The 15,246-nt window shown below is 43.7% G+C and overlaps 1 protein-coding gene across 4 annotated transcripts in view; it reads right to left on the reverse strand.

Moving 5' to 3' along the window:
* Positions 1 to 423: 423 nt before the first annotated feature.
* GALNT7 (polypeptide N-acetylgalactosaminyltransferase 7) overlaps positions 424 to 15,246 on the reverse strand; it is a 132,546-nt gene continuing 117,723 nt past the window's right edge. For all 4 annotated transcript variants that reach the window (XM_070480688.1, XM_070480687.1, XM_020898299.2 and 1 more), the window contains 5 exons: positions 13,927 to 14,049; positions 10,142 to 10,360; positions 7,813 to 7,911; positions 6,819 to 6,947; positions 424 to 2,814 (listed from right to left, as the gene is read on the reverse strand). In XM_070480688.1, coding sequence (XP_070336789.1) covers positions 2,677 to 2,814; positions 6,819 to 6,947; positions 7,813 to 7,911; positions 10,142 to 10,360; positions 13,927 to 14,049 — 708 coding nt within the window. In that variant the 3' untranslated portion in view covers positions 424 to 2,676. The remainder of the gene's footprint in view (positions 2,815 to 6,818; positions 6,948 to 7,812; positions 7,912 to 10,141; positions 10,361 to 13,926; positions 14,050 to 15,246) is intronic.

Here is a 15,246-nt window from a genome sequence, read left to right on the forward strand (position 1 = left end):
TTGCTGTTCAAGGGACTCTCAGGAGTTTTCTCCAACACCACAGTTCAAAAGCACCAATACTACTGTATCTTGCAAACAACGTGTGTGTGTTCTCAGTCATATCTGACTCTTTGCGACCACATGGACTGTAGCCCCATCAGGCTCCTCTGTCCATGGAATTTTCCAGGCAAGAATACTGGAGTGGGTAGCCATTTCCTTCTCCAGGGGGTCTTCCCGACCCAGGGATCGAACCTGCATCTCTTGTGTCTCTTGCATTCATAGGTGGATTCTTTACTGCTGTGTCACCTGGGAAGTGACACAATAAAATAAAACAATAATATAAAATAAAATAAAACAATAAAATCAAGCAATTATTTCAAACATGCAGTGTTTCGATATATATAAAAAGGATTACAAGTACTAAAAAAAAAAAAAACCCATGGATTAAAATACAATATTTTATTTATTTCTCACCTAAAAAACAAGCAACCCAGAATTAAGATATACATAAACCTCTCAAATTTATCCCTAATAAAATTTTGACTATTTATACAATTTCTACAGAAACATACAGTGTATCAAAATCTGCATAAATCAAATTTATAAAATGTGTAGAAATGCATAGTGATATTATCAACTTACAAAGCAAGGATATGGAATTATTTCCAAAACAGCCTACAGTAGAAAATAGTCATTATGGCAGCAGCTTCTGATGTTTTTCATGTTTGGTAAGGTTTCTGATTTCAATATATAGAGTCATTTTTTATAGAGTATCTTAACGAATTGCACAAAATACCCATTTAAAATTTACATGCACAGTTTCTGTGCCACTGTTCTTAGGCCTATGCATAGTTAACAAGGTTATAATCTATTCAACAAGTAAAATGCGACCTATCTGCAAACGCACAAGTATTAAATACCAATTCTCTTAGTTTCTTACTTATGGTTGATTTATTTTGCAATCATATAGGCAAAGAAATGTATTCCTTTTTAAAGATCCCTAGAATGAAAGCTCAAATGGTTGATCAGAGATCAGGAGCAAAATACAAATTGACGATTCAAAATTATAAATAAAACTCTTTAAGATGTTTAACTTTGACTCTCCAAATTTAAGAGCTAAGCTTGGAAGAAGCAAGTTTGTAGGCTTTTCTTTTTAAGTAAATGTAGGTGTTCTTTTCTGTTTTCTTTTTTAAGCTTTAGTGAAACATATTTTTCTCTAGTAGTAGATTGTGAATTCCTTCCATTGATCATGATAACAGGATCAGTCTTTAATTTACTTGCCATTCCTTGCCTCGTTAATTTCCTTTTTATTTTTTTTTTGCCTCTAATGGAGCATTTTAATCTTGTGGGGAATAAGAGAGTATTTAGATATTAAAATCAACTGACCACTTGCAGCATTTGGTTTTCCTCTTGTAGGTACTATCTCAATAAATGTGTAAATTCAAACAAGACTTCTTTTCATTGGAAAAATACTAACAGAAATATGCTTCCTAAAAAAAAATAAGAAACACTTGGGAACTGATAGATAATTGAAGGAGTTCATATTTGTTCATGAACTGTATTTTTCAATAGACTTTTTTAAAATTTAGACTGTGCAGGGAATTTCATGAAGATATAAATGAAAGGTCCATTCACCCTTGACTTTATAAATTGCACAGCTTAGGTTATAACACACAGTAGTCTTGTAAGGCTTAATCCAACAAGGGTTTGGAAATTCTCACCTTGGTTAGAACAAACCTTTGATGTGTTTAGAGTGGTGTTGTGTTATTTGTGTTACCCTTATTTCAAGGTTTCAAAACTGAGAAATATTTGTAGTTTTCTAAAGTGACAGGTAATGGGGAAAAGCCAATCCTCAATGTCAGAGGACATTTTTTCTCAAGTTAGTTAGGCCCTCCTCCCACCTTAGGAGTTGGGACCGACAGAGGGCAATGGAATGCTGACAAGTAGAGGGGTTAATGCCGCGCAAATCTTCAAACTCTACGGAATAGCCCTGGATGTTCCATCTTGTCATTTCTTTTTTGAGCCATACGGCATTCAATTTCAGAGCAAATGGCAGCAAGTAAATTCAGTCCTCAGACAGGTAACGATTCCATCAATACCATCCTACAAATTGCATTCAAAGCTCCTGAAATAGCATACCAAGAAATGAAAGAGGCACTAAATGTGTTGAAATTCACCTTTCAAAAAAGCAGCATGACTGTGAAGGAAGGCCACCTTGGCTAATAACCTGTGGCAGTGCTTCAAAAAGATGTAAAATTAAATAAAGACACAACAGGTTGATAATCACCAAGTTACATAACAAAGTCTGGTTACTCCAACCTTTTTTTCAAGTGTGTTAAAAAAAAAAAAATCAAACTGCCTTTCAGACCCCTGAGTGTAATCCCAAAGAAGACAACAATGCTTTTAACTCTGTTCTAAATAAAACTGAGCTAAATGCACAGATAACCAACATCATCTTAAACAAAACAAAAAAGATGTAAACATCTACAAAGTTTAAGGTAAAAGCAGTTTTGTAAACAGTAACTGCAGATGATCATGTTATTGTAAAAATCACAGTTTATCAACGTCCTCAGGCTCCCTGGGAGCCTCTGGGTTTGGAGCTGTACAGGTAACAATAGTTGCAGCAGGTTTCAGGCGGTTTCAGTCCTGTATAAGTTTACGTGTCAGTAGGTAGGTTACTGATTTCTTTCATTCCTTCTAAACACTATGGATGTTATTTATCTCCCACTTTTGAGTCATTTTGCCGGAGTCGCAGTCAGAGATGAACACTTGATGGAGGACCTCCGAGCGATCCAAGCACTTTCCGGAAGGAATGTGAGTCAGTCTGTGCAGGTTCTGGAAAACACAGGGAAAGAGCATTACACGTGAACTCTGCGCTATCACTGACATTAGACAGGTCACCTCCTGGCTTTCGTAAGAAGACAATTCAAGCAAATTGGTCAGGCGTGAACCAGCTTCACCTCAGACTCTGGGTTTCTCTTGTCTTCTACATCCTTTTGTTGTTCAGGCATGATGTACTGCAGGTACTTCCAATTCAACACATACAAACTTAAATGCATCATCTTCCCCTCCAGACCAGCTTCTCTAGTTCCTATCCAGCTAATCCAGCTGTCCTGAGCTTAGGACAGCGCAGTTCAGGCTGCGTGCCCTCCGTCCTTCCTTTGAGTCGCCAGCTGAGCACGGACATTTGCAGGGACTTGGGCTTGTACCCTTTCCCATCCCCACCGCCCTTGCTTAGTCGAGTCCTTGTCACCTGCTGGAGGTTCCTTCAATTCAGCTCTCAGAGTACAGTCCTCAGACTAGCTAAGATTGGGTCTGTAGGGTCAAAACAATTTCCTAATAACACAAAGACCCTAACTGCCTTTTCCACTGTATGGACATTTATACAGACAGTGCAAAAGCCGTGCTAGGTCAAACAGCTGGGGCTTAGCATCAATCAAGGGGTCACGTTCTCCATAGCCACAGACACAAAAAGAAAAAAGCCAGTTTCATTTGAGAATGTCCTTGATGAAGCACTAAAACATATTAGTTTTATTAAGTCTTGACCCTGAGAGACAGTAGGTTAGAATGGCCAGAACATGGGCAGTTGCTGGACTTGAGGGCCGAACGAGTGCCTTTTCTTGTCCTGTGACTTGAAAGGACAAATCGCAGGCAGATCACAATTATGCAAACATGGGGCTGGGGAGACATTTTCCAGAAAATAAAGTGAGCCTGTCACTTCAAGGGGGGAAAAAAAAAAACAATGTAAAGCTGACAGTTATTTGTTGCCGTTGATAAAATCTAAGTTTTCAAGCAAAAATTTGAGTTTTGGAAAACTTGTATCCATCATCGAGAATGTGACAGCTTCACAAGATTAAAAGACTTTTCTGGTGAAAAGTGTTTATATTTGTGATTTCAGGGGCAGTGTATGATGAAATGTGCTATCATTTGGAAGATCTGCATGACTTAGTGAGTCAATATTTTCCAAATGAGCTGTGAAAGTGTGATGTTACAAAAGATCCACTTGAAGTTTCAGACAGACAAGTGGGTTTAATGCAAGAGGACAAAATGTTCACTGACAGGGATTCCAGATTCCACATTGCAAATAACTTTTAAGAAACTCCTGGTACTTCCCTGGTGGTACAGTGGATAGGAATCTGCCTGCCAATGCAGGGGACACAGGTTTGATCCCTGACCTGGGAAGATCCCACATGTGGTGGAGCAAAAACTGCTGGCAACTCCAGAAGGGCACCACAACTCCCGAAGCCCGTGCTCTAGGGTCCGGGAGCCACAGCCATTTGAAGCCTGCGTACTTAGAGCCTGTGCTCCGCGATGCACCACAACTAGAGCAGCCCCTACTCACAGCAACTAGAGAAAGCCTGGATGCAGCTATGGAGACCCAGCACAGCTATAAATAAATGAATGAATAAAAAGAAACTACAACCTACACACTTGTGTAGCACAATTATCTGAAAAGGCTATTAAATTATCCCTTGTTTTCAAACTGTATGTCTAGACAAGGCTGGATTTTCCTCGGATACTCAACTAGAACAACATCTCACATCAAACTAAATGCAGAAGCAGAGTAGGAATCCAGAGTTCTTCTATTAAACCAGACACTAAAGGCATTTGCGAAACTATAAAACAAATAAACTATAAAACACTCTTCTCATTGTGGTGGGGAAAATAGCTATTTTTTCATTAAGTGTTATTTATATTAACATGTAATACGGTTATGAGTGTTACTTTAACATGAATACATACATCAAGACTCATAACAGTTCTCAGGTTTAATTCCCAATTCAGAAACCCCATTAACTGTAAGCTGCATAACAAATCTCTCTGGGAGTGTGTCAGCAGTTAGTAAGGATGTAAATGGGTCCAGAGGAGCAGAGTGAGAACTGCTGACTGAGCTGGCCTCCTGCTCACCAGTCCATACTTGACAATGTTTCCAGAATTATCTTCCTAAAAGTACCCACTGTTTCCTATCACTGTGATCCTCAGCTAATGTCAGTCACTCCCCAAAGACCATAAAAAGTTCCATGCTCTTTCCCATGGAGGACAACTTAGGGAACCAGAAAACACCCAGCTCCTAGAATTCTCTACACTAAGACACTACGACTCTGCTCACTCATCTCATTTATCCTCCATGAAAAGCCTTATTACACCTCAAGATTCCGTGCAGTGATACTTCCTACCTGAAACTCACCAGAAACAAAGCCTCCTATTAATCTCTCTTTCCCTATCCTATGGCACTTTATTTCTTTAACAGCTTGTTTTTTGTTTCTTATTTATTATTTTTGACTGTGCTGGGTCTTCCTTGCAGGGCACCAGCTTTCTCTTCTCTAGCTGTAGTGAGCAGGGGCTACTCTCGAGTTGCGGTAAGCAGGCTTCTCACTGGGGTGGCTTGCCTTGTGGAGCACAGGCTCTCAGGTGCATGGGGTGCAGTCGTTGCTGTATCTGGGCTCAACAGCTGCGGCTCCCAGGCTCTGGAGCATAGGCTTTGTTGCTCTGTGGCAGCGGGATCTTCCTGGACCAGGGGTCAGACCTGTGTCTCTTGCATTGGCAGGCAGATTCTTTACCACTGAGTCACCAGGGAAGCCCCATTTTGCTTATTTTTATTTCTACATTTTTTTCCTTCTCTTCCATTATAGTATGATGGGCTTTAGCTATTTTTTGAAAGGTCCCAGTGAATATTAATAGTAACATCTGATGCACAAACTGATATTCAGTGCTGTGCCCTTTAAAATATGGTATCTAAAATATGTGCATTTCATTTTTTATCCATTCCTTCTCATATCATTTTGCATCTGTTAACCTTCTTTTACTAGTTAACTAATATTGTCCTTACTCACCCCTAGGCTTTACTGCTATTATTCATCTTTCTTTGTGGAAATAAATGCTCTGTTCTCTGGGAACTATATTAATCTTCTTCTGTGTAACATCAGCAACTGACACAAACTTACCGCTTCTTGGTAATTATCTATGCAACATATATAATTCCCATAACTGGGAATATTCGGCTAGGCCATTAACATCGTCACTGCATGGCAAACAAGTGTTTTCTGGCAGGGAGGGCATGACAACAAATACAAGATGTGTAAAGAAAGTTAAGGGCTGCCAGATTCTTTCCGTTTGGAGGAGCTTTTTCAACTTTTTGTTTCACAATACATTGATTTACTTTAGCCAAGTCTAGACTTTGAAAATTATACAGAGGACCATTCGAATGTTGGAATCCTCAACTTGGCATATAACATTGAAAATTCACAGCTGAAATAGAAACACTGCTCCCACAGAGTCAAATGAAGAACTAAATGTGGCCTTTAAAACAAGCAACAGGCAACACTATCCTGCATTTAACAAACAGCCAGGAGGAGAAGCTGTGAAGCCTGGAATCCAACACGTCACCTGTTCATCTCTATCGCCACCTGCTGGACAGCAGGCAGAAATATTTTAAAAGTTAATAAGCTAAACGAGCCATTCATTAAAACTATATATACATATGTATGTATAAATGAGACATTCATTAAAATTATATATATTATCATTTATATTAAAAAGATCAGATTTTGATATTAGAACAATGGCGATGATTGCCTCAGGGAACACTTGTTTCCCTGTGTGGATAAATGAGCAGTGGGTCTGCATGGACCCTGGGTGGTGCCCAAACGTGATGATATTGTACTAGAGAATAAAAGGGGCACTCTGTTATCAAACAGTGATTCTCCAGTGATCAGGAAAATGAGAGGGAAATGCAAGCCAGTGAGAAAGCAGGTATTCAGGTTTACATGTCTCAATTCCATATGGTAGGTGTTATTAAAATGAAACAGCATATATTTCAGAACTAAGATGCAGAATACCTTGAAGTACTGCCATTCCTTAAATTCATTCAGATTGCAGTGTGTAATCATAACTTTGGATCCATCAGGCCCCTTCGTCAAACACTGGTCGTACTGCATGAGTTGATTGGCTTCGTTGATTCGGAAAAGCTATTTAAAAAAGAAAGAAACTCAACTCTTATAATAAGACTCAATGATTACCCTATTTCTCTATCACATTTCTGTATGTTCAGAACTACAAGTCAAAAGACAGGAATTACTCATTTTGATGGTAGTGAAGACCACTTCTAACTATTAAAAGCTTATGTTCTTTAGCCTGTTAGATGCAGAATCAGTCGTTAAGATATTAATCACACCAACAGTGTAAGAAAATGAAAATGTGGAAACAGACCTGATAATGTATCACCATCTAAATTAGAGACAAGAAAAATACATAGGAAAGGAAGAAAATATGTGGTTGCTGTTCTCAGTCATGTCTGACTCTTTGCAATTCCATGGACTGTAGTTTGCTAGGCTCCTTTGTCCAAAGGATTTCCCAGGCAAGAATACTGGAGTGGGTTGCCATTTCCTCCTCCAGGGGATCTTCCCAACCCAGAGAACGTATCCTCGTCTCTTGCATTACAGGTGGATTTTTTACCATCTGAACCACCTGGGAACACGACTGGCAATAGCATCCCAGCTTCTTGGAGGGAATATGTGGAAAACTGAATGATATCTGAACAAATAAAACTGTTAGGGAGTGAGGCTTACACAATTATACACTCAAGCAAAGAATATATTCTAGTCTCTTACATGAGACACAAATTCTAGATTGCGGTTGCTTACATAAAAACCAATACTGCTCTTATCCCCTCGTTTAAGCAAATGCTTCAGCACTGTTGGTTTTCCAAAGAATGTTTTACTTTATCAAACAATCACAGTTACCAAACTGAAAACCAGGCTAAACCCTGTGCATCAGCTCGCTGGCTCCCAGTGCACACCAGCTGCATCTGGAAGCCTGCAGCCAGCTGTGTACCTGATTCCCGCCCATCCTGTGGCAGGGGCCCAGCTCCACAAAGCCTCCATTGGTCTTCCCCATGCTGTCGATGCAGTACGCAGTTTCAAAGCCTCTGATCTGAAAAACATGAACAAAGGATCACAGGCGGGTAACGGTTTAGATTTCGATAAGCTCTAGCAGGAGGTCAGAGAACTCTGTCTTGAGGCCGAGGTCCACGTGGAGAGTGGGGTATATGCAGCCTCGTGCGGACTATCCTGTCAGGCCTCTGGGAGCACAGAGCTACAGTCATCTCTCAAACCACTTATGGTCTTTTTTTTTTTTTTCCTTTTCCTACTTACAATATTTATTTGTGAAGCAATTTTGTTACATGCATGGGTTTCCTGTTGTTCCTAGATTTATAAGATTGTTTATACATGACTTGAAAAGCCACTGGTTAGGACTTCCCTGGTGGTACAGTGGACAGAAGTCCACCTGCCTATTCTGGGGACAGGGGTTTGATCCCTGGTCCGGAAAGATTCCACATACGAAGGAACAACTAGGCCCATGCTCCACAACAAGAGAAGCCGCTGCAATGAGAAGCCCGTGCACCACACCTAGAGAGTAGCTCCCGTGGGCTGCAACTGGAGAGAAGCAGCCAAGACCCAGCCCAGCCAAAAAATGGTAAGAATGATAACAACTAATTAATTAATTTTAAAAGCCACTGGTTAGATGGTGTGAAACCACTTATGGTCTGAAAGTCAACACTGGAAGGGGCTCATTTCAATGAAGGACCTTGGCCTATAAATTTATATAAAAGACAACAGAAGAAAGAAATAAAAAAATACCATTAGTACCATTTCAGATTCATGAGAAGCAGATAAAGCAAAGGGACCTGACTACAGTGGTCACAGACACTGGCCCTAAGTATCTAGACCATCAGTAAACCTGGGAAGTAAGGCTCTCACTTCTGACAGCTGTATCCAGGGGCTGGGGTTCATGGCGGGGCGTAGGAGTAGCTGTGACCAGCAGGCCAGCCATTGAGGCTCCTCTCTGACTATGGATGTTGTAAGTAATAATAAATAACGTGTGTGCTCAATCGTGTCTGACTCCTTGCGACCCCATGGTCTGTAGCCTGCCACGCTCCTCTGTCCATGGGATTCTCCAGGCAAGAATACTGGAGTGGGCTGCCATTTCCTCCCCCAGGGTATCTTTCCCACCCAGGGATCAAACCCAGGTTTCCGGCATCTCCAGCTTTGGTAGGTGGATTCTTTACCACTGAGTCAAATGGGGGGTGTCAAGATATAGCTGAAAAATTAAATAATACAGACCACCTATGGAAAAACTGTACATGTTGTAAGTACGTGGCAAACACGTGCTTCCACCTCTGGAATGCATGTTTTGTACAAAAACAATCTTCTCCCTTTTTGGAAATACTACTACAGATTTATAACTTGATTAGAGATCACTATTGGTGTCTGCTGGCAGCTGGATCTGCTTGTCGGGGCTCTGGGACAATAGGTCTGGGTTAAAGGTGGACATCTGAGAGCCATCAGCATGTGAAGGGTGGGCTCTGAATCCTGTACTGGGCAAGCTCACCAAGAGAATTCATCCCTTCCGCACAGAAGGCTCTAGGCTAGTGAGGAATTCTTGAGAGCAAACGATAACCAAACCAAAATGCAGTCTGGGCTTTCAGGGGCTCTGGTCCAGTTGGGAGTTAAACATAGCTCATCAAAATAGAAGACAGAAATACAGGACAGAGAACTGTTAGGACAGAGGAGCAGAGAGAGAGAGAGCACATCCTGCTACCCAAACTACTGACCTCTTACCCACAAGGTCAGGTCCCTTTGCTCTGTCTGCTTCTCTAAGTGCTGGGGCTCCGCAGGGAAAGATCCAGCCTCTTACCTCTGCATTCTTCTCATTCAGCCCCGTGAAACATGCTGCTGGCTCCAAATATGCGTTACATCCTTAGATCTACATGTAGCCTCTTTTCTGGGCCCGAGGTCTCCTGGACAGCCCAGTGGGGTGTCTACCAGGCCATGAGTGCCCTCCTGACCCCTCCCCACGCACCCTCACTGGCAACTTCCTCACCGTGGCTGCCACCCAATTTGCTCGGCAAATTATTGGGTTTGGCCAAAAAGTTCATTGGGGGTTTTCTGTGACGGTGCATGGAAAACCCAAACGAACTTTTTGGCCAAACCAATAAAACCAGACTAGCTGTCTGCCTGGCCCACACCCTCCGCTCATTTGCCTTGTTTTCCACCAGACTTCCTTGCCTCAAACTCTTCACTCTTCCCCGACATTTCCGTCTTGCTCTGCTTTCGCCTCCTCAGTCTCCAAACACACACACGACCACCCAGCTGACACTTACTTCTCCCCAGTCGACATTTTTGGGCGGCAGAGGGTAGTGTGAGGTGATGTCATAAGCTATTTCTTCCATGAACCATTTGAAACTTTTACAGTTGTGATCTTCTCGAAACTTCTTCAGCTCTGATATATCCCCATACGCTAAGGCCTTCGATTCAGGGCGACTGGCGTAGAAATAGTCTTTGTACTCATCCCACCAGACCTCTACAACTCTAACATAATTCTGGGGAAAAAAAGAAATTAACATTATTATAAAAAAATAAAAATATCTGTACTATCATAAACAATCTCTCCCTGACATATGAAATATGACAAACTTGTTTCAAGAGGACTGTATATTTAATTAAGTGCATGCAAGCGAGCTTATGACCCTGACATGTCACTGTCATGAGTGTTCAACCAAAGAGTGGTGGACACAGAATCTGGTGTCACTGTACTGAAGGTCACATGTGCATGCATGCTCAGTTGCTCAATCGTGTCTGATTCTTTGTGAACCCATGGACAGTAGCCCACCAGGCTCCTCTATCTATGAGATTCTTCAGGCAAGAACACTGGAGTGGGTTGCCATTTCCATCTCTTAGGGGATCTTCCTGTCGTAGGGATTAAACCTGCATTTCCTGCATTGGCAGGCAGGTTCTTTACCACTGCACCACCTGGGAAGCCCTAAAAATGTTACATGCTCTAAGATAATACATTCTCTCCTGCTGATGAAGCTGAGTGAAGAAAGCGTTCGTGAGAAGCTGGCTGGAACCACCCCCACCACCTCACCCTGTCCCCTGCCCCTGCCCAGAACAATCTCCTCTCTGAGAACCACACTGTTGGCACACGCAGAAACCACAGGGATAAACAACAGCTCTGCTCACTCAGACACAGTCCTGCAGGCGCCTCTGCCTGTCTGGTAACAGCTATACCTGAACCACTTCACTGTAGCCCAGAATGAAGTGGATATTTCCCCCTCCCCACGCCCCAGTGGAGCATCCTGAAAAGCAACCAAAGAACAATCAAGTAAGTTGACATGTGATAAGTAAGACCTAACTTCTTCTGTTTTACTGAATGCAGGTGCGAATGGAAGCAATGGATGTAGTAGAGACCCAGCGAGGTCCTTGCACTTGGACATCACCTGGCGGTAAACTTTATAAAGGACTCGGGAGTCCATCTTTTTGGCTGGGTGGCCACAATGTTTCTGCTGCTACTACTCATCTCTGCTGCTGCACAGGCAACATGCAAAGCAACAGCAGGCCTCGGTTCCAACGAAACTTTACTTACTAAAACGGGCTGCATTGGGCCCACTGGCCACAGAGACTGACCATTCTACATCAGGAGCAGGAATATCTAATATTCAGATTAAATGTTTTCTTGGCTACAAGGTAACTATCATAGGGTGAGTGCCTGGCCATGGGCATGTCGCTACAAAAACCTGTGGGCTCAAAAAGTTCTAAGTGGCAGCCTCCTAAAAGAGCACAATATTACTGCTAAATATTTTGAATTCTTGCAAATGCATCCAAAGTTAGACATACTCCGTGTCTTCTAGGTACTCATGAACATGAAGAATTCAGGGCACATGTATAAGGTTAAAGTAACAAAAAGGAGGAGCATTTAATTATTTGGGATGGGGGACAGGGCTAGCTTGGTTCGAAGGAGTGGTTAGTGAGTTGGGGTTGGGACTTGCAGCAAAGGGCAACACAGCTATGTGACAAACCACAGTGTGTGTGGAGCCCTGAAGGAGATCTGTTACAACCTCTGCATGCAGGATTCACTGAGAGAAAAGCTGCCTCCATTTCTCCATTTAAAGTGAAAAGTGTGTTAGTGGCTCCAGTTATGTCTGACTCTGCGAACCCAAAGACTGTATAGCCCTCCGGGCTCCTCTGTCAGTGGGATTTCCCAGGCAAAAATCCTGGAGTGGGTTGCCATTTCCTTCTCCAGGAGATCTTCCCAACCCCGGGACTGAACCTGCATCTCCTCCAGTGCAAGCAGACTCTCTACTGTCTAAGCCACCAGGGAAACTCCTTCGGATAATAAGAAGTGAATCTGTGTGAAGCATTTAGATTTTTGTACACAGTCAGCTCTCACGAAGTGCCGGCTCTCAGTGATACCAGTGTCGTTTTCAGGGACTTTGCATGTCACCTCTCAGCTGACAGCCATCCGCATAGAAGGGTCTATGCAGGCAGTGGACGTCAGATTCAGTTTTCAAGGGAATAACCCTGACGGGGAGTGGAGATGGCCTGGGGGGGGACTGAGGGGCTGGGTGAGCACCCATGGGAGGCCTGTGGGCCTTTGCTGGGCAAGGAGAGACTGGAACGGGGGCCGGTGGGAGGTGGGAGGTTGTGAAGGGGCTGCCTGCCTTCGTATCTCCTCGTGGGCCCAGGGGTCACAGAAAAAGGAACCATCTTAAGGAAAAGTCAAAGGCTCAGCTCTGACAATGCCGAGTCTAAAACGCCTGAGGGCCACCTAAGATGAGGGTTCTAGGGAATTCCTGGAGGACCGGTGGTTAGAGCTCTGTGCTGTCACTGTCCGATCTCTGGTTGGGGAATTAAGATCCCATAAGCCGTGCGGTGCAGTTAAAAAAAAAAAATTAAAAGAGGAGAAGGGTTCTGGGCAACAGCCGAGGAGAGAAGTTTGCAGTTCAGAGAAGACCACTGGCTGGAGAAACAGCCCTGGAGGCTGGCGGGGACACACGGAAGCAGAGGACAGAGGTGCTGGCGATGGCTGCATTTGCTGGGCTCTGAGAAGACCCATGGTTAACCTGACAGTGATGGGTGTTTCTGTCTCATCTCATCTCTCTCTGTTCCTCGTAGCACAGGCTTTCCCGAACTGACCTGACTTCATGAATTCCTGGTGACTGTGGGGCTGATTCCAAGGGCAGCTTCTCTTCCTGCGAGGCCGTCAGGCCTGGTGTTAACTGGAAACTCTGTCTAACAGGGCTCCGTGATGGGCATTCTTAAGATAATCTGGCCAGTCAGAGGGCTGTGTTGGTTCTCATAGCCTCGTTTCTGCTTCAGTTATCTATTCCCTTTGGGGAACAGTTCTGAGTTGCAGCTGTAGCCAGAAATAAGACTTCCTTCTGCTTTTGACTTGGTTAAGGGCTTTGGATGCGCTTATGGAGGCCACTCAGCTCCTACGTTGCTCCATCAAGGAGTAAGGCCCTGGTCCTGCCAGCAGCGGGGCCTGTAGACTCCAGGGTGAAACTCTCCTGGTTTGTCCCTCATTTGGGGGACAAAAGATACTAAACTATTAAAAAAAAATTTTTTTTACTGTTATTTTTACTTTTTTTTTTGTTTTTTTTGTTTACTGTTATTTTTAAACTTTTAATTCTGTATTGGGGTGTAACCGATTGACAGTGTTGGGATAGTCAACAGAGAGGGCACTCAGCCATACAAAAGATGCTGAACTTTTACAAGCACTGTTCAAAACTTTGATTTTGTTTACTATACAACCTCCTATTATAATCACTTTACTTTTTAAAAATCAGACAAGAACAGTATTTTACTGATGTGTGAATAATAGAAATGGGTATTTTCTTTCCAACTATTTTCCTACAGTGTTAGCTTTTAAAAATTAATTTGAGGTATCTTCACAGAAAATACTCAATATAGGAATGATAATCAGAGTAGGATACAAGGAATAATCTTAAACAGTAAGAAGTTTCACAAATAAGTCTAGCCTAAGTTAAAAGTGACACCCAGCATGACAGCTTCAAAGGTGTCACCCAGCCATCAAGTTGACATTAAGTGACCATGTGGCGCATATGTGTCAGCTCCCCGCCTCCCCACTTTTAACCAAAAGACTCACCTTTAGGGTAGGAGAAGACCCGACGTAGACGGGTGGAGGGTTCCCCTGCCAGCCCTCAAGACGGTAGATGTGCCCAACACGGGAACAAGGGACAAACAGCAACTTGCCCCCACACTGCCAGATCTGTCAGGAAAGACACATGTGCAGCTGTTTCAAATGCCAGCTCTGTCTTACGAAACCTAAACGAGATTGTGTTCACTGGGAATTTACACACCAAACACATCCTGCAGTGACTTCCTGTTTCTCGAGCTCACAAACTAACAAAGATGCTGCTGGGGAACACAGGTGTGCCTGGGACCCAGGACCCCTTCCTGAGTTCCTGCAGCAGCCGAGACACCCCCATGATAACCTGTAGAGCCACACAGACATCCCAGTCCTCACACCCTGCAACCCCCCTCCCCGCTCCACCAGTTAACACGTCTCCCACTGGGGAGTATTCTGATCAAGGCCTCACCAGTTCCTGCGCCTCTGCTCCCCTCTGCCCTCGCCGCCCTATTTATAGTAGGAGATTATGCTGCTGAAGGGCAGCTGGGGGTCATGCCCTCCCTCTCAGGCTCTCTGATGGTTCCCACTGCCTGCTGGATTAGTAACAGCGGAATAGCAGTGGAGGCTCCTCACTGTGGCCCTAAAATCCCTGCCCACATGGTCTTCCCCTGTCATCTGGGTCTGATTCACGCAATGGCTTCTGCCACTGTTCCTGTCTCCTGAACTCTCATATCCCCTGCCCTGTGCCTTTTCCCGTTCTACCTGCTTAGAAGCGGCCCCCAACCAATCTCACGCCCATCTTCCTAGTTCTGCCTTGAACACTTCCTCCAGCAGGATCCCACCAACTGCTCCTTCATCTCAGCAGCTGAATGGACCGGTCCATCTTCTAATTGTGTTATGAGTTTAAGTAGAATTCCCATCTCTTATCGACTGTAAGTTCCTTGACAGCGGGGACTGGGCTTCTCCTCTCATCCCTCATGGTGCTGAGCTCCAGACATTCAAGACAAGTTGAACACTTATCTATTCAACTCAAACTGGAACACCATTCTCTTTCTTTGGGGAAGAGGGTGGGGAGCTGCAGCTCCTGTGTCAGTGTGAGGACGCACAGTCCCTGCTGGGGTCTGCCTCTGTCCTGAAGCCTCCTGTCCTACAGGGAGGGAAGGCAGCTTCAGCAGCTGATGGTCAAATGGGACCCCAGCACCTGCTGATTCCCCCAGGGGCCCTGATAACAAAAGGCTCCAGTATGGAAAGCCTTTGGGGGAGGGCTGGGGGGTGGGAGAGGAGCTATTTTTATTCTGATGCTTGCTGGCCTCCGTTTTTAGCTGAGCCATGTGC

This window comes from Odocoileus virginianus, chromosome 18 (genome assembly GCF_023699985.2).
Source record: "Odocoileus virginianus isolate 20LAN1187 ecotype Illinois chromosome 18, Ovbor_1.2, whole genome shotgun sequence".
NCBI lineage: Eukaryota > Metazoa > Chordata > Mammalia > Artiodactyla > Cervidae > Odocoileus > Odocoileus virginianus.